Here is a 26,113-nt window from a genome sequence, read left to right as displayed (position 1 = left end):
GCGATAACCATTATTTTAAAAATAATTTGTGCTGGATAGCTCAGGGGAAGAGTACTCCATCTTGCCGAGCATATGCAAGACCCTGAGTTCAAGACCAAGCTACAAAGAAAGGAAGGACATAAATTATCTGCTTTGTAATATCTATTCTTGGTAAATATCTATTCATGTTTTGTTTTTCTGGTCTTTATACTGATAAAAAGTAGTTCAGTCAAACTTGTACCAAGGAAATAATGAACAAAATGACTGCAGGGTCTAAGAATCTTTCTTTGGCTTATTCTCTCACAACAGATTACCTTTCACATTGAATTTGTAGAGAAGCTGTTGGAAATACCAGAGCTGTCATGTTAAGCTCCTGAATAGTACTTTGAGACCAGAAAGAGCCATTGTTTTCATTTGCTTGACCAGCTAATAATATAGGATCAGATTCCTTGTGCTTATCTGACTTCTCCATCTCTGTTTTTATGCACTTTCTTGAGAGAAATGAAATTATGGAGAGGTTGGGTTTCCTTTTTGTGAATGATGGTATATACTTTAGTAACTTTTTTTTTTTTTTGGTGGTGTCTGTAGGATGGGAGTGTTGAGCTTAGACCTGGGAAGGGGTAGTGTTAGGTAAGGTGTAGAGATTGAATGGAAATAGATATTGCCAAATAGAAAACATTACTGGAGAGAAACATAACAAGGCTTCCTCCTTGACCCTCAAGGCTTTTGTACTAGAAGTCTCTAATTGCTTCTAAAGATAATTATGTAAAACAGTGCCTAATCAGAACTACTGAAATCATCCAGAGAATTTGCAGCACAGTTGATTTCAGATCATCTTCATTATTTTATTTGCCTCAGTTCACTTAGGAAGATGTTCTGAGAAGCTGTGGTTTGTTCTCTACTTTGGATATTGAAACAGTTTTTAGAACATGATGCAGAGTTTATGCTGAAAGTTGTTTCCAGTGGTGGATATTTTGTAACATGGTAAACAAAACATTGTTATTGTGAGAAATTTAGAAACCAGAGAATCAGAACTGGGGGGGATAAAAGCCAAAAAAAACCCAACTCTCTAATTTTAGCACCCATTGCTCTGAATTTTGGTGTCGTATCTTTCTGATTATCTTTTCCCTCAGTGTTATGTGCTGATTTTTTAAAAATTTTTTGAGTCAAGATCTCTCTGTGTAGCCCTAGAACTCTGTTTAGACCAGATTGGCCTCAAATTCACAAGAGATCTCCACCTCTGCCTCTTGAATTTGCAGTTAAAGGTATATATACTATCATACCTGACTACTCTTTTGAAAAATAGTAAATGAGATTGTTTTGTGACATTTTTCTCACTTAGCAGTGGATTTGTTTTCCTGAGGTCCTTCTCCAGTGTTTCCTCTTCTGTGATACTGACAGAATCATCTAATGAATTCTGTCTCCTAGTATTGGACATGCAGGTGGTGGTTTCTTCTCTCCCCTTCCCCCATTTTAAGTAATGCTCTGAGCATCAGTAGATGGAATCCTTGTGTATATAGAAAATGTCCTTGGAAATTTTCCTAGAGATGGTTGCTTGTAATTCTTGTTGCTGATTTGGTTTCTGAAGGTAGAACAAATTATATTGTACTGTATAGAAACTTTTCTTTCCAGCTACCAGCTGTTAGTTATCAGATTGGTAAAACTGTTAGCATTGGATAAGGACTGAACAACACCACAGACATAACTACAAGTCATGACAGACATAGTTATCTACAGCCCTCTGGGAAGAAATTTGACCTTGTGAATTCTCTCAGTTAGGGCAAGGTGAATACTGATTACCCCAGGCTAGCCAGAATTATACCTGTGACCCCAGTTGTCCCAGAAAAAGACTTTTAGTCTGAGAGAAGACACAGATTTTCATGGCTTTCCCACCTGACCAGCTCATCAGTGGGTGTGGCGTTCTGGCTAGTTTTATGTCAACTTGGCACAGGCTAGAGGTATCTGAGGAGAGAACCTCAGTTGAGAAAATGCCTCCTATATATGATCGGACTGTATGCACGCTTGTAGAGCATTTTCTTAGTTACTGATTGATTGGGGGAGGGTCCAGACCATTGTGGGTGGTGGCATCCCTGGGCTAATGGTTCTGTGTTCTGTAAGAAAGCAGATTGAGCAAGCCAGTAAGCAGCATACTTCCATGGCCTCTTTGCATCAGCTCCTGCTCCCTGGGTTTTCTACCCTGTTTGAGTTTCTGTGCAGACTTCTTTCAGTGGACTGTGACTCAGGATATGTAATCCAAATAAACCCTTCCTCCCCAACTTGGTTTTAGTACTGGTGTTTCATCACAGCAGTAATAACACTAACTAAGACAGAATGCTGGACTTCTTTGGCTAGACCTTGTGTCAAGGGAGGAAGGTAGCAAAGCCTGCCCCAGTGGAACATGTAGGTTAATGGAGAATTGAGAAAAGGATATGCTTCTTCCAAGAAGGAAAGGATTGATGAAGGATAAGGGATTTGGCAGGAGAGAAGGTGAAGCAGCAGTTCTCAATATTTTGGGGGTCAGGACTTAAACTCATTTTTATCAGTTATACTTTTGGTATTTATCATTAGAAATTATTAAAACAGCCCTCTCTTAAGGAGGGAGTGGGAGGGAGGAGGGTGAGTGGGGGAGCAGGAGGGGATGGGAGGAGGGGAGGAAGTGTAAATTTTTTTTTTTAAATATTTATTTATTTATTATATTATGTGTATAGCATTCCTTCCACGTGTGCCTGCAAGCCAGAAGGGGGCACCAGGTCTCATTATAGATGGCTGTAAGCCACCATGTGGTTGCTGGGAATTGAACTCAGGACCTCTGGAAGAACAGTCAGTGCTCTTAACCTCTGAGCCATCTCTCCAGCCCCCGGAAGTGTAAATTTTTGAATGGAAAAATAAAGTTTAAAAAGATTATTAAAACATTAACAACGAAAACTAGTCTTACATAGTACAGGTTTCTTTGGTGCATGTTCTGTCTTTGTTTCTACATTTAGTTTGTTTGAATTTAAAAAAATACATTTTATTAACTGTATTTTATGTGAATGTTTTGTCTCTATGTATGCCTGTGTATCATGTGCATGTCTGGTGCCTGAAAAGGCCAGAAGAGAGTGTTATATTTCCTGGAACTGGAGTTAGAGATGGTTATGAACCACTATGTGGGTGGTAGAAATTGAACCCATCTCCTGAAAGAACAGCCATGCTCTTAACCTCTGAGCCATCTCTCCAGCCCAGTTTTTTGATGCTTTAATTGAAGTAATGTGAACAAAACTCAACCTTAGATAACTGGTTGGAAGAGAAATATTTTAATAGCAATCGCCTCTTTAAATAATTGTGATCTCTATTCTTATTCTGGGAATGAAACCTAGGGCCTCAAGCATGCTAAACAAGTGTTATTACCACTGAGCAGCTTTCCCAGCTTGTGAATATTTGTGTGTGTGTGTGTGATACTTCACAAAAACTTGATCTTATTCTTGCATGCTATTATAGTATCATTCATTGATCATTGGGAAAATATTTGGTTGACATATCTTCTAGACAGTGATAAGTTTCACTATACAATATTAAAATCTAATCTCACCACCAGTCTCTTTATAATACTCTGTGAAGTGTTCCAGGGTTTGTGTGTTTTTCTCTAAAGTTTGACTTTACTATTGGGAAAATGTACCATCCTTTGTTTTGGAAGTGACAGACTGTCTCTTATTTTTGAGAAGACATCTCCCCAAAAGCCAAGTTGGAAGAAGCCTTGCACTGTCGTCTTTTCAAGTAAAAGTGTCTGCTCATGTCAGTTCATCTCAGATGAGTCACACATGCCTACTCAGGTGTCGTCCGGGGCGCTCGGGTCTGCTCCTGTCTCATTAGCACAATAGTAAAGGTATAGAAGATGGAATGGATATCACCTTCACTGTTTCAGCACAGGTGTTCTGAAGTAAAACCCGGTCTTGTCACAGCTTTGTCTGTTTAAATACTAGCAGTGCAAGATTCTGGCCCACTGGAGTTAGGACCTTCGCTTGTGCAAAGGTAGCAGCAGTTTTACCTCTGCTGAATTTCTTGTGCCCTAGTGAAAATTGAGTAGAATAAAGAAGACCATCAACGGTGTAGTCTTCTTGTACTGAGGGGTCTAAGGCCTCTGAGAAACACTGAAATGAGTGCTTAGACTTGCTACCTAGCCTGTCTTTTCATGTATAGGATTTAAAATATAACATCTCAGGGGGAACTGATCTATTCTCCCTAAATTTCTCTTAATGTGGTGTGGGTATTTCACTCTACATCAATAGCTCATATGCTTATTCATTTGGACGTTTACTAGATAAACTCTAATCTATACAGTGAACTTGTAGATCTATTTTTAGTTTTTAAAAGCTAAAGAAAATATAAAAACCAAGCAGTAAAAATGGTCTAGATGCTATATTCCCAAACTAGGCAGAAGAATGAAATTACGCTACTCAGTAAGTGCCTTTCTTTAAGAACAGGATTAATTCTGAAGATACTTTACCTTTTAGCCTGTGAAGAGATTTGGAGCCAATAAAAAAATGAATGAAAGCCAGGTGGTGGTGGCGCACGCCTTTAATCCCAGCTCTCGGGAGGCAGAGGCAGGCAGATCTCTGTGAGTTCAAAGCCTGCCTGGTCTACAAGAGCTAGTTCCAGGACAGGCTCCAAAACCACAGAGAAACCCTGTCTCGAAAAACCAAAAAAAGAGAGAGAGAGAGAGAGAGAGAGAGAGAGAGAGAGAGAGAGAGAGAGAGAGAGAGAGAGAGAGAGAAATGAGTGGCTTAGTCCAAGGAAGGGGATTTTTACAGGGGTATGAGTACAAAGAGGTGAGAATTAATTGGGGCCTACCTGGTATTTAGAGGCTGCCTGATAGAGTGTTTGAGAATACCATTGATTAAAATGGCTAACTCAGAAACACACTGTGTGGCAGGTGAAATCTGAATGAGGACTGTGGCAGCCCTGTGCTGCTGTCCATGCTGCTTCTAACACCTGCTTTATTTAGAAAGCGGTCTTTAATGCTGATGTAGGTCAGTGGTGGAGCATGAACCTAGGCGTGGCTTATGTTTGATCCTCAAACCCCCAGAAACAAAACAGGTAGGAGAAACTATCAACATCAAGAAAAGGGTTAGGCAAGATCAGATGAAGGTAATCTTCATTTAATATGTCTGTTCTTTATAAAATTGTATTCTAAAGCCAGTCTGTAATCCTAGTACTTAGGAAGCTGAGGTAGAAGGATGGTCAAATTTGAGTTTACATATTGAGACCTGGCTTCAGAAAACAAAAGGAAAAACCAAAGAAATAAATTACATTCTCCTTTACAGTCTAAGAAGGGATGGAAAAATAAATAGAGTAAGTTCCACCTTTAGATTTCATTTTCCTTATTTTTAATTATGCGTTTGTGGTGTGTGTGGAGGTGGAGTGGTGGGTATGTGTGGTGTGTGGAGGTGGGGCGGTGGGTATGTGCACATGAGTACAAGTGTGCCATATCCTTTGTGCCACCTGACATGGGTGCTGGGATGAGTAGTACATGATCTTAACCAGAGAACCATCTCTCCAGCTTACCCCCACCTCCCTTTTTGAGACAGAGATTCTGTGTGTATCCAGACTGGCATCAAGCTCATGGGCTTCCTACCCCAGCCCCTAAGGTTTCCACTCCCAAGCCTGGCTCAGTGTAATACATTTTATACCGGTGCAGGAAAAAGAAAACTGCCAAGTAGTTTCTGTAATTACACTACTTGGAAGGTCAGAACACTGTGAGTGGAACATCTTGAAAAGTAGTGTTTGGAGCATTTGTGAAGATTTGGAGACATGTATTCCTTGTATTTTTTAAAAATTCAGAACTAGATAAAATTTAGGAATGTCACTTTATTAAAAGGTAAAAGGTACTGTTAAAATTTATAGACTGAATTTTAAAGTGGGATTTCTTTTTAACTTGCCTTTTCACTTTGAGAAATTATTGTGATTCATATTTTCAAGCCCTGGAAAAAAGGTGAAAGCTAGAGATTCAGGTCAGGCTAGACCTGCTATTGCAGTCTTGAGTGGTGCTTGGGTACATTTCCTCCTCTTTGGTAAAAGGAACGCTTAAGGTATATTTGATTTTTAGTCATCCTGCTCATTTGGTAAAAAGCTCTGTTGTTTGATTTTAAACTTACAAATTGTATAACATGGACTAGGCAAGATTAAACTGTTAAACTTAGCAACTTTAATTTTTAAACTCCACAGAGGTATCTGATCTCTCCACATGAATTTCATGTTGCCTTTCTCCCTTTGATGCATTTTGTGTAGATCATAATCTCCTTGTGTTTAGTGGTGTGCTTTTAACTGCATATCTGGGCCGGTCTGTTTGTAAGTGTGTTTCACCTGCTGTCTCGATAACAGGAATCTTACCCATCTTCTTCACCAATATGGTTTGTGGACTCTGATGATCCAAATCTGACATCAGTTCTGGAACGCCTAGAAGACACTAAGAACAGCAATTTGGTAAGGAGATGAACCAGTCTTTCCTTTTTTCCTTCTCATGGTCTTATAATAGAAATTAAGTATTAAGAGGTAATATGATAAAAAAAGTTTATCAAATTAAACTTTACTTCATTTATTTCCTTTTCCTTATGTTTTCCATCCCTTCTTAGATCGTGACACAAGTTGTTAAAGCATATTTAATAATTATAATTTTAGCTACAGCTTTTGAAGTCCATCTCCCTCTTTCCATAGATATATTTCCTTTTTACATTAGGAATTGAGGTTCTTTTTTCTTTCATTCTAACTGTTAAACAAAGCAGACATTTTTGATAGACTGGCTGTGAAGGGAGGTCATGAGAGAATAGCATCAGTTAGTATTAGGGGTTCCTTTGCTGACAGGGCTCACGAGTCTGCAGTAAAAGCCAAATTTATTGAAGAAAGGTTTGTTTGTTTGTTTTTGTTTGTCCACCTGTCCACACATTCCAAGACCCCTAGTAGAAATCCAGGTCTGTGAGTAACTCTGAGCTCTATGTAAACAGGTTTTCTTCAGTACATGGAACACAAAGAGATTAGTGGTAGCCAGTAGTAAAGCAGAACAGTGAATACCAGGCTCCATGTTAAAAAATACTTCAAAAGTTGTCTAGTTAGCGTATGTGGACCTTGATTATTACCCCTGGAAAACTAAAATTGTAAAATGTTTATCTGGGAGTAAAGGGGAACAGCTGTGTAAAGAGATTTATCTTTTGGGGCTGGAGAGATGGCTCAGGAGTTTAGAGCACTTCCTACTCTTGCAGAGGAGCTGAGGTCAGTTCCCAAGACCAAAGTTGGGCAGTTACATCTGCTTGTAACCTTAGCTCCAGGGGATCTGATGCTTTCTGGTCTCTATAGGCATTGTACTCAGGTGTACAGCACACACACACACACACACTCACACACAAATCTTGTAAAAAGTATCCTTTTTTTAATTAAAAATGCTTATTTATTCTTTGTAAATTTGAAAGTTACCCATCGTGAGAAAACTAATAAGTTGTAGACAAACAAAAAGAGAACATTTAGTGTTCCTATAATTTTCTACGTAATATGACCACTGTTGACACAATAGATATTTTTCTGCCAGTTTTTTCTTTGCTAGCAAAATACGTATACTATTTCATATGTGTTTAAATAGTTGGGGTCATAGTTTGTAGTCTTACATCTCTTTTGAAGTTACATCTCTTTTGAAGTTACTTTGTTTTTTCATTAAATCCTAATGGAAAAATAATTGTTCTTTGTAGATACCGTGTTTTTTTAAATAACCCTCTCAGACCCCTATAAACTGTAAGGAGAGCAGCTAGAGAAAAGCAATTAAATTGTTTTCTTGAAGTGTATTTTATAAAAATATATATTTTTCCAAATGTCGCTGATTACCAGATAGAAAATACAATGTTATTTTATTGATGATTACAATAAAAACTAAACACCTAGAGAATAAACTTAAATGTGGGAGACTTACATGAAGAAAACTACAAATTTTTCCCCAGCAGAATGTAACGACTTAGATATTATGTTCCTGGATGGGAAGACAGATGTCTGAGATGTTACAAATGTCATTTACCTCCGTGTATTTATATTTATAAATCTAATGCAGTATCACTAAAAATTACTTATTTATTTTGACTTTTGAAGACAGGATCTTGCTGTGTACTTCTGGCTGGCCTGGAACTTGCAAGCCTCTTACCTCAGCCTTTCCAGTACTGCGATTACAAGCTGTGTCACTATGTGTAACAAAACCAACAGATTTGTTTGTGGTATTAACAGAATGACTCTAAGAATAAATAATAAAATACAAAATTTAGAAAGGTAAAAGATTTATCCAAACAGATACTAAATAAAATAAAATATTGAATATTGGAACTAGACCATCAGACAATAGAAGTTTAGAAACAGTCATGCAAATGAGAATTTGAATAAGTAAAGCTGATATTTTAACTCAAGAAGGAAAGATCTTTCTATAGATAGTTAGGAAGTTAGACTCATTAATTCTTTAACTTGTCATAATAAATTATAGATGGTTTGAACTTGTTCTTAAAATTCGGAACACTGTGACTATTGAAATGGCTTAGCAGGTGAAGGCACTTGCCTACAAGATTGAGAATCTGAGTTCAGTCTCTGAGTCCCATTGAGTAGGAGAGAAGTTGTCCTCTGATCCCCACACGTGTGTTGGGCACATGTCGTCCATCACCCCGCAACCTCCATAAGTGTAAAAAATTCAGGAAAAAAAAATGAAGAACCTAAGTTTGAAAAGTTTTAAAAGAGTTTAAATCTTAAGAGCCGTGAAAGTAGGAGGTAAGTTAGAAAAGCTAGGCAGGTACGTGTTGACATCTCCAGCAGAAGTGATGGGAAAGAAAGACAGACACAGCCCCCTGTTCCTCAGATTGCTTCTGAGCTAGGCCTGGTGGCACAGGCCCCAAATCCCAGCTACTTTGGAGTTAAGGCATGGAGATTGCAAGTTCAAGGCCAGTCTGGTCAACAAGTTGAGATCCTGTCTCAAAAGTAAGAAGATGGTTGAAACTGTGACTCAGTGGGAAAATGCTCACCTACCTTATGAAGGATCCAAGGCATAATCTCTGGTACTAGCAAAAAAACAAATAGACTTGTCAAGTTAACTGGAACAGGAGTTAACATTGGACCTAATTATAGAAAGTAAATACTGAAGGAAAAAGCAACACATTTCACTCATAGCCTCTGCCAGTTTCTCATAATAACCTGGTTTCTAGAGAGAGGAGTTGTTTTGTTTTGACTTTTTAATTTACTTACTAGAGTCTAGACTCTGCTATTTTATGGACACTTATTTATTATTTGTCCAATCCAGTGGCTCCTTTTTTTATTATTCAAATTGTTTTTTCTGTGGTTGAAATATTCTTCTTGAACATGTATTACTTAATGCCAACCAATAAAGAATTTGTTAAATTTAAAAATGTGACATATAGTTAAATACTCCACTGTAGTAACAAGGAGTGCACCCAGTCTTTCCCCATAGTACACATAGGACATTCCAAGATAGAAGGCATAGAATACTGAGTAATTGTCCTCTTTAGTATACAGTGTTGTAAAATACATATTAGTGCTGGCTTTCTCTGTGCCTACTCCTTCCTTCCCGTAATTGTAGGAAGCTGTTAACGGAACACAGAAAAGTATTTTAAGAACATTGATTAGCTTCTCTGAAGCTCTGTGATAAGTGATGTGTATTCAAAGACAAGATGTGTTTGTCCTGAGCAAATTGCTAACCTAGTGGGGACTTCTATGAGACCACCATTCCCTGATTCTATTTCTTATTATCTTTTCTTGGTCTCCTGAGATGCTCTTCCTTGGTATGTCTCTTTATTATCTTTTTATTCTGTGCTTTCTCTGTGCAAGCTCTTTTACTCTCATTACTTAAGTCATACTTTATTATCGCAGGGATTCCTAACTCTGTAGCTCTAGCCAAAGTTTGTCTTTAGAGTTTGAAATCCATACGCTTACATATATAGATCCTCTGTGTCCAGGGGATCTTGCTTGGATGTGCTATGGGAGGTGAATATCAGTTTACATTAGTCTCCATCAGCTCGTCATGCTTTCCCTCACTAATTCTCTTTGTAGAAATGAAATAAAGATACTGGTCGTCTGTGCCTGGCCCTGGGAACTTAAGAATTTTTTTTTATACTTCCGTTCCCCTAACCATAAACTCTCTAGTAAGCACCAAAGACTTGTCCATCTACCTTCTAAGTCCCTCCCTATGATCTTAGTTTCTTCCACAGTCCCTGAAGAGGAGGGAAGTATTAAAAATTAAACTTCCTGGAAGATGAACACCCTGTTTTTCCTGTTGCCTGGTATGATGCCATCACACTGCTGTCGCCTACAGAACTCCTGCAGGATCCTGTCCTGGTCACCCTATCTCATCTCATTATGTACTATACATTCTGACTTACTGGATGGAGAGCAAATCCACAGTGGTGGGCCCTTTACTTCCCTTTAAGCATGAGGACATTTGTTTGGTCAGATTTAGTGTTTAGCCTTCCTCATGTCCACTTGGTCCTTATCCACTTTGGAAAGGCTTGCTCTTTGCTGGGTTTAACCCATTCTAATCCTGTTTCTGTTTTCTTAGTCCTCCATAGACCTGCTTCTTCTTCGTATCTTTTCTTGGTCAGAGACACTGAGCTGTCCAGTGTAGTAAGCTCCTATCTAAATCAAAGTATTGCTCATCTTCTATGTTGGGATTTAAAAGCCCAGAATAATAAAAAGTATGTCTAAACATAGTTTGCCTTATTTACTTCCTTAAAGTATATATACCTACAAAATTTAAAATGGAAATTTAAAGAGCTGATTCTATTATGTCAGTTTTCCTAATGATTTCTTTCTTTTCTTTTGGAGAGTATTAATTTTAATTTTAATTTACTCCTTACTGTCTGTCCTGAGACAGTCTTTATTTCTTTGTTTTGCAGATGGGGAGACTAAAGCCAGGAGCTTAGGTATACAAGGTTATTTCAGGGCTCAATCTACTAGGTCACACTTGTCTTTATAGTTTTAAACAAATATGACTGTTGCATATGTAATTTCATAATCCACATGCAACATTTCCTTTAGGTTTTTTATAATTTTTTATAGTCTTATGAATGCACTAATGTTCTCTTGTCTAAAGCTGCAAGTTTCCAGGATGTTAGCTACTAGACACTAGACAATGTCTGAACCTTCCTTCTGTGCCTTTCTGTTGGTGTTATTTCTAGTTACCATGTTGTAAGGACATACTAAGCTGTAGTAACTCTTTAAGAATAGTGATTTTCTTATACCAGCCGCTCTAAAATGTGTAAAAGACTGTTACTCCATCCGTAGGCTGCAGTTGAGCAGGAACACATTTTCATTTCCTTCTGGATTGATTAACAGTAGTTGTAGCATTATTCAATGTCTTCTAAGGGCTCTTTAACATAATGCTTATTTACTGAAATGTGTTTTGTAGCTTCGTCAGCAATTGAAGTGGTTGATATGTGAACTCTGCAGATTATATAACCTCCCTAAGCACCTGGATGTTGAGATGCTAGATCAACCACTACCCACGGGTCAGGTAAAGTAAACGTTCTCTAGTGTTGAGCTGAAATCAATTGTCTTAATCACAAATTAACTAGGATAATTCAAAAATTATTATACAACCTGTTTGGAAGTTAGTTTTGTGTCCTTAGTAAATTGCTTTAGGTACTAAAACAGCCTTTTCATTTCTTGGAGTTATTTGTGTTTTATTGTGACAGGTGAACATTTGCTCCCAGACCCCACTATTTTGGTTTCTGTTAAAATTTCTGATTTTTGTGTTTCTTCTTTGATTGTTTGCTTGTCAGTTACCTTCCCTTGACATACCATGTCCATAAGTCTGTCTGTGCTTCTTAAGGTCGAATGCAAAGTTACCTCTCCTAAGCAATGAAAATTTCCACCAATTGAGCAGTTACTCATGACTTCTAGACTTATCTGTTTAGCTAACAGTTACTGACTTTTTATTATAATAAGTCAGGATTTAGCTCTTATACTACCTACCTAACCACCCAATGCTTCCAAAACATTGTTTCATTATGAACGATCAGTTTGCCATCAGGACATTGATGTTTTCTGTTAGGGCATTTCCTTACCTGTGACCATGTTTTGTTTCTCAGTGTCTTTTATAATAATACTTCTTAGCTTCTAAAGTTACGTTCTCTTTCTATGGTTTTCTCTCTTTGGAGCCATTGGCTCTTCTGTATTAGTTCTAATGAGCCATTCTCTGGGCTGACTGTACAGTTGTCACCTTGAGGTCTTTCTTATAAACTCTCCTAGAGTGAATCCATTGATTCCTAGATCTCATGTCATCTCTGTTGGCTTTCCCTCTCGTGTTTGTCTCTTATTACATTGTCAGATCAGAGCCAAAGCATGAAGGAATGGCTTATTTTCTGAGTTAGCTTTTGGAAAATCTGGTTCAGAGTTGGGGTTTTACAACAAGGCCACACTGGTCTTGGTTCTGCTTACTAGCTCAAGTTCTTGGGTTCTTGAGCCATTCTCCTAATCACTCTGATCATTTCTTATTTGCACAAAATAGTTTTAATAGTAGTTTGGCAGCACTGTGGGATATTCTGGAAATAGTGGTCAGTGAAGTACATGAGAATTGTCTGGGACATCCTTAGTATTAACTGCTGCTATGTTCTCTTTTTACTCAATGTTTGATGAATTCATACATCTAGGATGAAAATTTTGCCTCAAAATTTCAAGAGTGTGCTGTTGCCTTCTAGCCAGTGTTGCTGCTGAGGCTGATGCCATCCGGAATCTTACTTCTGGAAGCTTCAGGGAATTTGTGCTTTCTTTGGTGTAATGAAGTACTACAATGGTGTCCTTAACTTTGGGTCTTTTTTTTTCTTTCATTGTGCTAGGCATTAGTAAGGATATTCCTTCTCAGATTTGAGTTTCGATCTTCTTATCTATTTTTGTACATTAACTTTGCTTTTCCATCTTGATTATTTGGAATTTACTGATTGGACTTTTAAATTTTTGTTTTCATTTTTTAGAGACAAGGTCTCTATAAAGACCTTATAGAGACCTCATATTTGAGGCTGGCCTCAAAAAACCCTATGTAACCGAGGCTGATGACCCTCTTGTGTCTGCACCTTAAATGCTAGAATTACAGACTTGTGCCACCATGCCTGGCTACTTTTAGATTTTAGATTTCTTAGTTTGAGTCTTTGCATCTTTTGTATTATTCCTTTTGTTAATTTTATTATGTTTTTATTTGTGTGTGCATGTTGTGTATGTATTGGTACACACATTACAGGAGTTGTTTCTCTCCATCATCTTCGTCCCAGGGTTCAACTCCATGTGGTTAGGTTTGGCATCAGATACCTTTATTCACTGAGCCATTTCACTTTTTCTCTTAAAAGATCTTGCTGTTCTTTCAACTTTTACTATTTTTATATGGACAATAGTAACTTTTAAGGTTTTTTAAAAATAAATGCTTTTATGTGTATGAATGTTTTGCCTACATATATGTATGTGCACTGTATGTGTGTAGTACCTGCAGAAATCAGAAAAACCTGTTGGATCCACTGGAAATGGAATTACAGATGGTTGTGAGCTCCTATGTGGGCACTGGGAATCAAACCCTAGCCCTCTGCAAGAGCAGCAAGTTCTCTTAACCGCTGGGCCACCTCTTTAGCCCCTCAGTTTTGTTTTTAATATATGTATCTGTTTTCCACATTTTTTCAAAGCGGGATGGTTTTGAGGTGGATATGGTGGCACAAGTGTAGAACTCAGCACTTGGGAGGCTGAGGCAGAGTGAATGTGTGTTGAGGCCTAGCTAACCTACAGATGAAGACAGGCTGGGCATGGTGGTGTACACCTTTAATCCCATGGGGCATTTGGGAAGCAGAGACAGGCAAATCTCTTGCATTTGAGGCCAGTCGGGGCTACACAATGAGACTTTGTCTCAAAAAATTAAAACAAAACAAAACCTTGATGCCTTAAAATAGTAATTTTTGCTATTGGGTGGATTATCGAGGTTTAGGTGGGTAGTGTCTGCCCGCTCCATTTGAAAATTATTATTATGCACGTTCAGCATAGTATGGCTGTGGACAACTAGAGTGATCTTTATCCCCGAGCTGCACTCAGGTGTCCACCATGTCTTCTTTTTTCTTTGCCCCCCCCCCTCCTCGTGTATCTGGCATCTTTGGCATTTCTTCACATGGTTTCTTTCTGTACGTGGCGTCATTTCTCAATGGCCTCTTCAGAAGGCTTCTGTTTCTTCCGAGGTCCTTCGGAACTCTCCAAGAACACAAGAGTGGGCGTTCTGCACATTCTTAAGGCTTCAACTTGGAACAGATCCAGCAGTCTGTGAGTTAAAGCAAGTCTCAGACCAGCCTGGGTTCTCTGTGGGCTGGGACACCACAGGCTTTGAATGCCAGGGGAGTGATTCTTCTCCAGTTTCTGAATGTGAGGCTGAGATCAGGAGCTTCTGATAACCCCTTCTTCATAGCAGTCTGTATTTGTTGTCTAGGTGTGATAGATTCATGAAGCTGTGTGTTTTAACACTTTCGTCCTCTCTGGTGTCTCTATTTTCTATTTACTTGTATTTTCTCAGTTTAATTATGTCTTGTTTTATACATTGTAAAGCCTGTCCTGAAATATTTTTGTATTCTTTGTTTGCTCATTCACATTTTAATTGCTTTTTACATATTTTTCTTTTGTACCAGATGAATGATTTGGCATTCCTTATAGTCAAGACCTTATAGCATTATGCTGATTCTCAGCCACTCTTCCCCTACTTTCCTACTTCTTAGTACTGAGTGCACTTTTGTCTGACAGATGAATCTTCCCCAGGTTTTGCCTAAGGAGGTGGAGGTGGGAATGCTCTGTATGTGAGTCTGTAGGCTTCTGTCTTGCTTGCTGTCCCAGTTGGCGGTGTATGCGGTATCTTCTTCAGGGTGCTTTACAGATGTGCTTTTGTCATTGCTGTCCCCTGACCTGCAGCTTCTCCATTGATTAGTTCCTGTTTGCAGCCATCTAAGGGCGATGGAGTCTTACCGCTCCTGGTAGACCCATTCCCTTTTCTTTTTTTATATTTTTTATCTATACAATGTTTATTCTTTTGTAATTTAGTGGAGCCAAAGAGATAAGAAAAAGGTTTTAATTTTGTATCTGTTCAACTTTTATTTTCTAGAGTGTCTGTGGTTTAATTTTTTACCTACAATATATCCTGGACTTGAAGTCTGCCTTGTTTTTTCTGATTGTACATAGGAAGCTCATGGAGATATCTAAGATTATTTGTGAATTATGTAACAAAATGCCTTGATTTTGAATCATCTTTGCATTTTTCTAGTAAACATTGCTAGGATAGATATGGTATTTTTTTTTCCTAATTTTACTTAGACTCTGAGATTATAGAATGGTTTTGTTTCTTTTTAGGCTTCTATTTCTATGTCAAGGTTATGACTTAGGAAGCTTTGTGTCTTTTTTTTCCATTATACAGTTTAAATTTAGTAAATTTCAAACAAAAGCAGTTTGCTTCCATTGGACATTTGGAAATACCTGGAAGCATTTTGGGTTGTCATCCCTAGCTGTAGCAGAGAGGTGGGATGCTGTTGGTATATTATGATTTGATAGGATGCTTTTAAAGTGCTGTGATGAGGTGTAGAACCCCACAATAGAGTAGTAGCTGGTTGAGTATGTCAACATTGCTGAAGTGGATAAACCTGGTTTTAATATGGTCAAGCCTGATCCATTTCTGAAACTGTTTTATTCTGATGATTAACCAGAGGCTTTTCTGTTTTAATATCTTAGACCCTTGGAGGAATCAGTTCTTTTAAAAATATAATGTGTTATCTTTTTCATCCCCCCGCTTCCCCTTCCCCCTGTATTTTAATTAGCTCTACCTTCTGCCTTCTACTTTTATTGGATTGTTGTCATTAAAATTGCTTCTCTGTATGTGTGTGTACATGTTCTGTGTGGAGGCCAGAGAACAACCATGGGTGTTTCTCAGGTGCCCATCCTTTTAAATTTCCTTAAAATTTATTTGTTTTTATGTGTATAAGTCTTTTACCCTATGTAAGTGCTCTGTGTGTGCCTCGTGTTCTTGGAGGCCTGAAGATGGCACCAGATTCCCTGGAACTGGAGTTGCAATGGCTTGTGAGCCACCATGTGGGTGCTGGGAACCTAATCCAGTCTGTTGCTAATTCTTGTTAAATGGCTGTCTCTCCGGCCCTCAGCCCCCTTTTTTGAGATAGAGCTTCTCACTGGCCTGGATCTTATCCAGTAGGTGAGGCTGCTGTCCAGCAAGCCTCAGCGATCTGCTATGTCTGACTTGGACACGGGTAGTGAGGATCCCCACTCAGGCCCTGTCTTTCATGACAAGGGCTTTACTCACTGGGCCATCTCCTCAGCTCTTAACATCAACTTCTTAACACAGTGCAAAGCTGTATATTGTGTTTGAGTGCTGGTTGACGTCATGTGAACAAGGTTAACACTTTCATGTGTTTGAATAGCTTGTATTTCATCGGTCTGCTCCACCATCTAGTCACATGCCTATTAAGACTATAGTATGAAATACAACATATGTTGAAAATATGGAAACTTTAAGCTTAGTATAATGTTTGGTTACAGTGAATCCCTGGGAGCTGTTCTTCAGCTACCCCAGGGGAAGAGTTGGAAGGTTGTTAACAGAACAGAAGCCTTCACTGTACTCCTTCAGGTCTGCATAGCTAGCCATCTTCTCTTCTGTTATCATCATGTGTCCATTCTTGTGTAATTTAGTGTTGCCTGTTTTTGAGCTCCATGTTAAGAGTCACACTGTGTAGTTCATGTTTTCTTTTTCAGTTCCTTTTTTATTCATTGTTCAGGTAGAATGTTTACCTATTTGCCATTTGAGTGTTGATGGATGTTTAGGCTATTTCTAGCCAGCCCCCCCCCACCTTAGGAAGAATCTTATTGTGGATTATCTATTTTGTTTGTATTTCTGGATACTCCTATGCAGTCATTTCCCTGGGGCACATACGTAGGAGTTACTTTGCTTTGCTAGGACATGAATGTCTATTTTTTAAAAAACAAAAAACAAGAGTTATCTAGACAAAACTTTCTTTCAGCTGACTCTGGGGGCTACTTTTGCTTTTGTTCATCAGTACATGTAACCTCAACTGCATTATCAACAGTTACGTAGACTGTGCTATTGGTGTAATTGCTCTTATTGCTCAGGCAGACCCCAAAATAATACATTCTAGCCTTGTTTTTCCTAGAAAGGTTTGGTTTATGGAGATGTGTATGGTGTGCATGGAGAGTGTTGTATACTTGGTGTCAGTTTTTAGTGTGTTGTGTAGGGAATCCACTAGCACACACAGCTCTGTCTGATGGAGCTAGTTACAGAGTTCAAAGTTCTTTTTGGGGGGTTTCCCAGTTATTTACATTTTTACCTCTTATATTTAGTGTTATAGATGAAACTCTAGTGACTGTGTGATTACTATTTCTGTGTGTTTCATTGTTCCTGTCAGAATGTTGGTTTGGTTTCCTCTGTAACTGTGGACTCTGTTTTGCTTTTTAGTATTTCTCTGGAGTATCCAGAGTCACTTAATACGATAAAGTCTTTCTCAGATCTTGCCACCGTTTGTCTCTTCCTTTCATTCTCTGGATGAATATTAGACCTTTATATTTTTGTCCTCTGCATCTCTCAAATGCTTTATTTCTAACTGCTCAGGCTGCCACTCATCTCCTTTCTTCATATTCTCGTCAGCTTGGTTGTCTTCATTATAAATGCTTTGTTTAGAGGAGCTCTGTGGCTTTTTACTGTTTTTCTTCAAATGTTTTTTATTTCCCAAGACTACCTTCTCTCTCTCTTTTTTTTTTTTTTTGTAACTTGTTCTTGGTTTGTTCTCAACAGTGCTAATGATTTCAGTAAGATTTTAGCTCTGTCTTGCCTTGCCTTAGATCTCTTGTGTGGCCTTTCCGTGTGGCACCTTTCAGGATCAGTTTTCTATTTGTGGTACTTGGTTATTTGCTCATTTTAGGAAAGTATGGCATCAGTTAGTACAGTTGCCCATAGAGCTGTCCACAGGATAGTTACTTTTCTCTGTTGTCCAGTATGTAGAACCCGTACTCTCCTGAAGACAGAGGATGGGGCAGTCCTGGCAATTGTGGTTTCCAACTCCGGAGTCTGCTAGAAAATTCCACTGTTGTGTTGAGTTATACTGAAAGGATTTCTTCTTTTCTCTTTGGTTTTAACACATGTAGTAGTTGAGAGGCCATCGGTTTAGATATGGTTCCTGTAGAATAGATACGGTTCCTGTAGAATAGAGCAATAATATTAAGTGAGACACCCTAACTTAGCAGTTGCTCATGCTAGACTCCTGTGGCTTTCTCTGCCAGGTTGGCTAAAACTTTGTTAGTAACAATAGTATCCATTTGCTTTATGTCTGCTGTTGTCTTGTAGTTGTGGGTCTGTACACTATTTTCTAATGTAGCAATGCTGTTTTTATCAAAGTCCGTCACCTCCCCCAAACCCTGTTTTGTTTTTGTTTTGAGACGGAGTTTCTGTCCCCTGCTCAGGCTGTCCTAGAACTCAAAAAGTAGCTGACCTTGAACTCACATCAGTCCTCTGTGCTGGGTTCACAGGCTTGCCCTACTGTGTGTGTTTTCAGTCTGCTTTTGGAAAGAAGCCTATCAACATGTTCAAATGAAGGCCTTAGGATTTCATGTGCCTAATTGGCTTTGTGTTTTTGTCAAATTACCAATCCTTTAGGAAAGAGTATTGCTTATCTTTCTCACTTATAAAATGTTAGACAAAGACTGGTCAGGGCAGACCGTGTTGTGCTCTTCCGTGGGGAGGATTATTTCTCCTGTTGTTGGATAGTTCTTTGTCAGTACCCCTTCAACGTTAACGTTTCTGTTGGTGTCACTCATGTTCAGAGCTTACTTAGGTAGCCATGATGGTAAGACTTCATGAATGTGGCCTCTGTGAATTTCTAGGGGACCAAAATCTCATAGCAAACTTCTTTTTCCTTTCTTTGGCTCTTACAGTCTTACTGACCCTTCTTTGCTATGCCTGAGCCTTGCTGCATGAGTTGTGTTGTAGATGTGCCATTTAGGGCTGGACACTACCAGCTCACTTGTTTGTTCTTTGCAGTTTGATTGGTTGTGGCTTTCTATAATGATCTCTAAGTCTTGCATTAAAGTGTATTTGAAGACAGATACTTTGGGATAGGTTCTGAAATTAGATTTCAAAAATGCTTTTCACCCTCGGTCACTCAGACTTGTATTTGGGACCTTGGGATTATTTGGGTGGCTATGTTTTCTTTTTGTTTTTGAAAAGATACCAAAAATAATCTGGTTTGGAAATGAAGAAAAGGGTGAACCACAATAATTTTGGGAACTGCTTACTTTTCTCATTTAGTCCCAAGGAAAGGAATGGTAAATGTTTAAAGAGATTTGGATTTAAAACAGGCCTAAGCTTATACTGTCTATACCTGTACACATTTTCCAGCTCACTGAAGAGTAATGTGCTCTGTGACAATGAACTTTTTTTCCCCCTTAAGACTTGTGTTCTTGGAGCATCTAGGAACAATATACCTTGAGGCTTCTGAGGTCCTGGTTGGTCTGATTTGATCTCTGGTCCTAGTTTCTTGATATTTTAGATATCTAGTTCCAAACTAAACCCACCTTTATGAATATACATTTCCATATTGAGAGCTGGCAAACTTTGCTCTGGCCGGAGACTTCATGTATTACTGTTTATGAAGACCCTTTCTTAAACCCCATTTGACTCCTGTGCAAGTGAAGAGGTATTTCATCACAGGCAGACCGGCGCTTCAGTCACGGCCTTATAGTGTCTGTTTCTTTGTGACCTACCTGACCTTTTAAATAAAGATTGTAAGGCAGGTGGATTTATTGAAAGATTAAGGTTTTTCAGGTTAAAGGGAGTAGATAGATAAAGGAAAGAATAATTTGGAGCATTTATTATATGCAGAAGCCTTTGGCCATATACATATAGCTATAAAAGTAAACTTTTTTTTAAATTAAATTATGCTTTAGTTTTTGAATTTTCTTTATATTTGATTGCTTTTGTTTATTCTTAAGGCATCTAAGCCCTGCTCATGGGACTGCAGTGACAGTGGTTACTGGTGGCCAGCTTTGTGATGTGTTCTGTGTGTCTGTGTTCTGTGTAGCTTTGGCACATTCTTTCTCTGTTTCAGAATGGGACAACTGAAGAGGTAACTTCAGAAGAGGAAGAAGAGGAGGAGATGGCTGAAGTAGGTATTTATATAAGAATAATATTCCATGAATATTTATAATTTTCTCCATTTAATTTTTATTATTTTTGGTCTGTGTGTTTGTGCTATGGCATGCACTTAGTGGTCAGGGGGCAACATTTGGAAGTACATTCTCTGTTTTTCAAGGATTGAACTCAAGTCATCAGATTTGCAGGCAGTTGCCTTTACCAGCTCATCTATACATCACAGTGGGTCACAGCTCATGCATATATTAGTGTTTGACACATTTTAGTAATTCTTAAATCTCCTTTTTTGAAGTAGTGGGTTTTTTTTGTTTTTTGTTTTTTTTTGTTTTGTTTTGTTTTTTGTTTTTTGTTTTTCGAGACAGGGTTTCTCTGTAGCTTTGGTGTCCGTCCCAGAACTAGCTCTTGTAGACCAGGCTGGCCTCGAACTCACAGAGATCCACCTGCCTCTGCCTCCCGAGTGCTGGGATTAAAGGCGTGCGCCACCACCGCCCGGCTTGAAGTAGTGTTAATATTGAATAACATTTGTATTTCAAATGGGATATACTTTCTAAACCCTGGCTTTGCATCTAACTAAGTTATGCCTTTGAACAAATTATTTTATCTGAGGGCAGTAAAAAAATCTTTATATTTAATAATAGTATTTAGCTTATAGTTTGGTTAATTTTAGGAAGAACTACTAAGTTTAACATTTCTGTTTACAGCTGGGAAGATGCCTCAGTCAGTAAAGTACTGAGTTCAGATTTCAGCAACTCATGTTTAAAATAGAAAGAGCTTAGTGGTATGGCTTGCATCTATAACTCCAGCTCTGGGAAGGTAAAGATGGGGGAATCTGTGACTCTTAGCCAGATAGTCAGCTAGATTGACTCAGTGAGACTTTGTCTGAAAAAGATAAGGTAGAGAGTGATTGAGGAAGACTGAAAATTTGTGAGAGTGATTGGGCTACCAGCTTACAAAAAAAGGATTTACTAATTTGAAAGCTTGGCCTTACCTTAGGTCTGTCCTCACTAGCTCTTACAACTTAAGTTAACCTATATTTTTAAATCTATATTCTTCCACGTGCTCATTACTTCATCTCTATTTGGCCCAGCCAGCTTCCTCCATTTCTGGCTATCCTCCTCTTATCTTCCCAGAGCTCTCTGTCCCTGGAAGTCCCGCCTAACCACTTCTTGCCTAACTAATGGCCATTCAACTCTTTATTAAATCAACCACAGTGAGGCATCTTCACACAGTGTAAAGGAACATCCTACATTTCCTCTTTTTTGTCTAAATAAAAAGGAAAGGTTTTAACACTAACATAGTAAAATTATATAAGATAAGAACAATTGTCAGGTAAAAATTACATTTACAATGCCCAGTCCATTTGCATTTGGCAAATTCAGAGAAAATACCACATTATTAATATTATCATGGTGAGTCCAAAGTTTTGTGCCTAGTTTACCACCTAGCATAACTAAGGAAAACTATAACTATCTGTCTTTAACCCCATCAAAGACCCCACAAGGATATACTATTGCCCGAGTAAACAAGAAATGCAGAGCAAGCAATTTCCAAAACTGAAATGACAGAGATGTCTGGTTTCCTGGACAGTCATCCAAGGTTCCTCTACAATGTTAGGGCATCTATCTTTGGCCTACGGGCCTAGAATATCTGGCAGACTTTTCTGTGAAGCAGGAAATTTTTGAAGGACTGTCCTACCCTATCTTGGCAAAGTTAGGCAGATGCTTTCCTTTGTGGTCCACTTTGGACAGCATACTGCCAGCAGTTGAAGCAAGGGAACTTTCTTTGCCCAGGGGCTACCTTTTCCCATAGAGAAAGCAAACTCCATATATGGAGGTTCTTTGATGCCCATCATCCTTTTTTTTTCTTTTAAATAGATTGGTGCTGCCAGGAGTAGACATGTCTCACTGTTATGAAAAGCCTTATATTATTAAATATCTTAAATGCCACATTCTGTAGATCTCTGAAGTATTTGAAAACCACCTATCTAAAATATATGTTTGACCTTGAAAACATACCTAACATGACTACAAGTTTTGATTGTTATAGGTGACTAACTACTAACCTGAATTTCTTTATTATTCTAGATAGCTGGCTTTTCATTTTTTTTGGAAATAAAAGCATAACCTATTCTCCAATACAACATATTTTTTGATTTCCATTTTGAAGTTAAGACATTTTTAAATTTATAGTTTGGTTTAGTTTAGGAGTTTTCATAATCCAGTGCCTCAGCAGCTAATTAGCAGTCAAATTTAAAGTCAACAAGATACCATATCGGATCCACACTGTATTTTTGTGTGGCTAATCCTTTTTATATTGTTGTATTCTCTCTTTAAAGACTTTATCTTATTATTTATAAACTATTTTTTTCTATGACTGTCTATACCCAATTTTTTAAAGCGTACACACATTTTTTAAAACACACTATAGTTAGAGGTTTTTTGGGGGGCGGGTCTGGATCTGTCTTTACTGAGTGTTTGTATTGTTCTCTGATGGTGTGATGTGAGACAAATCTTAAACTGCTATGTCAGCCACTGCATGGTTCAGCTTAGTACATGGCACTGGTATATGCCACTGGCAGCTGGCTCTAGCCTCAGGCAGCAGCTGGTAGCCATGCCGCTCTATGCTGCTAAGCATCAGCCTGCTAGAGAGACTGTTAGTCTAGGAAATTATGTTCAGCTCCTTGTCTAGAACTTTTCTTAGCTTTCTTGGGCCTTGTGTTTGGATATTTGAGCCCCCTGTTGGATGCCATTTATAAATGGATTTTTTTTCCTTTTGTGCTACCAACTCACAAAAAGTGGCAGAGACTTATTATTAATTATGAAAGCTTGGCCATAGCTTAGGCTTGTACCATTGGCTCTTAAACTTAAATTAACTCATATTTTAAAATCTATATTCTTTCATGTGCTTGTTTCATCTCCATTTGACCCATCCTGCTTCCTCTGTGTTTGGCTGATCTTCCTCCTTTCATTTTCCCAGAGCTCTCTGTCCCCAGGTCCTACCTAATCTCTTCCTGCCTAGCTCATGGACATTCAGCTCTTTATTAAACCAATCACAGTGAAACATCTTCACAAAGTTTAAAGGAATATTTCACAACACATTTAGTCTCCATAACCACACGAACACAGTATAAACATACACAGTTTTATATTTGAATGAAAGGAAAATTCAAGGATATCACAGGGACTGCTTGCTGAAAATAAAGGACTTTCTTTTAGTCTGTTTTGTGCTGCTGGAATTAGAATACTCAAGACTGGGTAATAAATGTTTGCACAGTTTTGGAAGCTATGACGTTTAGAATCAGAGTGCTAGCTAGCATGTAGTGTCTTGTGAGGACTTCCATGCTGTGTCTTCAAAGGGTAGAAATCAGAAGTGGAGAACACCCTAGCCAAATGACCTGTTCAGCTTCCTTTATAGAGGGTTTGATTTCATTATTGAGGAAGGAGGCTTCTGTTACAGGCCATATTTCTTTCCACTATTTGTTTTTCAAGACAGTTTCCCTGTATAGCCCTGGCTATCTGGAACTTGCTCTGTACCATGCTGGTCTCCAACTCAGAGATCCTGCCTCTGCCTTGTGAGTACTGGGATTAAAGGTATGAGCTACCACTGCCTGACTCTTTGAATCTTTTCAATTTTTATATTTTATTGTGATCTTAATTGAAATAGAATAACATTGCTTTCCCTCGAACCTCTCCCATGTTCTCCCACTCCAAAGTTGATAGCTTCTTTTTCTTTATTATTGGTATATATGAATATATGTGTTTGCACAAGTATGTATATTTGCTGAGTATGAGTATATGTATGTGTATCACATGTATGTATATGTGTATATATATATATATATATGCTGTGTGTGTGTGTGTGTGTGTGTGTGTGTGTGTGTGTGTATAATTTTCCCTCTCCCAGCAGTCAGAAATTACTTGTAGGTCTTTGTCTAGGAGTGGGAACCCCTGAAAATTTTCCTCTTCTATTTTACATGTCCATTAATATTGTCATTGTTCTAGTCTTTTTTATTAATCTCTTTTTAAGAGAGTCTTTCACAATAGATTTTTTTGTTACTTTGGCTTTTACAGTCTTTCTGCCCCCTTTTTCTGTGATGTTCCCTGAGCCAGAGATGCAGGAGCTGTGATACAGATGTTTCCACTGGGGCTGGGCTTCGCAGGATCCATTGATCTTTGCATTGTGTCCAGTCATAGTTTCTTTGATGGTCCCCATTTGCTGTAAAGAAAGGCTGTTTTCATGAGGGGTGGTAGCTACATGTGTGGGTAAGAGGAAAAGATGTTTTAGAATATAGTAAGGAATTACACTGATTTAGTAAAGTTGCAGTATTCACTTTTTCTAAAGTACATGGCTTCACTAGTTCCAGGAAAGCCGCCTAGGTGTCCAGTACCAGGCACGATTACTCTACTGTTGAGTGGGCCTTTCGTCTAGATAGACAGCTGTTTGTTGCCTCCAACATATGACTGTCATTTATTGCACCTTTATGCATATTTTGCCATAATTGAAATTGTGCCTTGCACTTGGGGAGGGCTGCTTTAATTGCTCCACTTCCTTGGCAGCTTGCATAGTATTTACTGGAACCACGGAGGGTAGACAGGACGGAGGCTCCTGGTGAGATCCATAGACAGGACAGAGGCTCCTGGTGAGATCCAGCTCCCAAGTATGTGGTGTTGTCAGCAATAGGGAAGGTCTCTTTAAAATCAGCATATCACCATACCTGATTTTTGGAGAGGACACACTCAAATAACAAATTTTAGAGTAACTTTCCAAGGCATTAAGTAATTATCAGTCACCTCGAAGCTTTGAATTTAAATTCAAGTTTTGAAATGAAGATCCAGTCCTCCATTGACCAGATAAAATGAATATGAATTTCATGATCTTTAAAATAATTGGGTTTTGTTTTGTATCTTATAATTTATTCAGACTTTATTTGAAAAAAAAAATCTATTTAAAATGTACTTTGAGAATATTTCAAAGCTAAAGAAGTAGTCACTTTTTTGTATCTGGCAGCAGAATAATTCCTAAAATTATTCGTTTAGACTGACTGTGGTTGGTAGACTGCTTGCTTTACTGTTTTCTTGCACTTTAACCTGGTGGAACAAACTGCATGAGAGCATTAAACTTCCTCCTGTCCCATTTGGTATACAGAGAAATAATATTAGATTGACAGGGCTGAGTGGTGGTGTATAACTTTAATCTCAGCACTTGGGAGGCAGAGGCAGGCAGCTAGGACTGTTATACAGAGAAACCCTTTCTTGAAAAACAACCCAAAAAGATTTATAGAGAACAGTGATGTTTAGGGAAGTGACTTAGGAGATGTTAGATTAAGACAGGTAAAAAGGATGACATTTTCATTTTATTTGAATTAACATGGGTAATGTTGGGTGTGGTGTGATTCAGGGTACTGGATGCTATCCTCTAAGGGAGAGGAGAGATGGAGTTCTGTTGTTGTACATAACTGGATAGAAAAGACAAAGAGTAAGAGACAAACATTTTTGTTTCATAAGGTTGTTGATCAGAAGACCATAAGCAGAGAATAGAGTGCTGTGAATATTGAAAGATAAGGTATATTTCGGATTTGCTGATTAAAATTCAAGCAAAGTGTGTGGATGGAAATGAGTTGAGGTCGGGGGAGGGTACCATATAGCCTAAGGAGGCAGTCATTGAAATTTTGAAGACAATATAATAAATATAGGATAGGAGAGAAGCTTAAGGACATGAAGCCCTGTGCAGAATCTGATCAAGAATATAATGTAAAGGGCTGAGGAGACCACTAGGTTTGTTTTGGATTGAAGATAGTCACTAACCTCAGTCCAATTTGCAGGAAAAATATGCAATCCAAAGTGTTGAATAAAGACTGCTGCAGAGGTCTTGGTGACTGGATCTTAGAATAGCAGATGCTTGAGAACAGTAGGGTCAGAAAGCTTGGGCATAGATTTTTGTATATGTTAGAGCAGATGA

General features: G+C 38.4%; 1 protein-coding gene across 5 annotated transcripts in view; it reads left to right on the top strand.

Moving 5' to 3' along the window:
- Positions 1–26,113, top strand: part of Ube2q2 (ubiquitin conjugating enzyme E2 Q2) — a 57,093-nt gene that overhangs the window by 6,409 nt on the left and 24,571 nt on the right. For 2 of the 5 annotated variants that reach the window (XM_075965858.1, XM_075965854.1), the window contains exons 2-4: positions 6,337–6,438; positions 11,390–11,494; positions 20,112–20,168. In XM_075965858.1, the coding sequence (XP_075821973.1) occupies positions 11,465–11,494; positions 20,112–20,168 (87 nt within the window). In that variant the 5' untranslated portion in view covers positions 6,337–6,438; positions 11,390–11,464. The remainder of the gene's footprint in view (positions 1–6,336; positions 6,439–11,389; positions 11,495–20,111; positions 20,169–26,113) is intronic. The other 3 variants (XM_075965855.1, XM_075965856.1, XM_075965857.1) reach the window with 3 other exon arrangements.

The sequence above is a fragment of the Microtus pennsylvanicus genome, chromosome 3 (genome assembly GCF_037038515.1).
Source record: "Microtus pennsylvanicus isolate mMicPen1 chromosome 3, mMicPen1.hap1, whole genome shotgun sequence".
In the NCBI taxonomy this organism is placed as follows: Eukaryota; Metazoa; Chordata; class Mammalia; order Rodentia; family Cricetidae; genus Microtus; species Microtus pennsylvanicus.
Note: the sequence above shows the minus strand (reverse complement) of the source record. Positions and strands in the feature narration are given on the sequence as shown.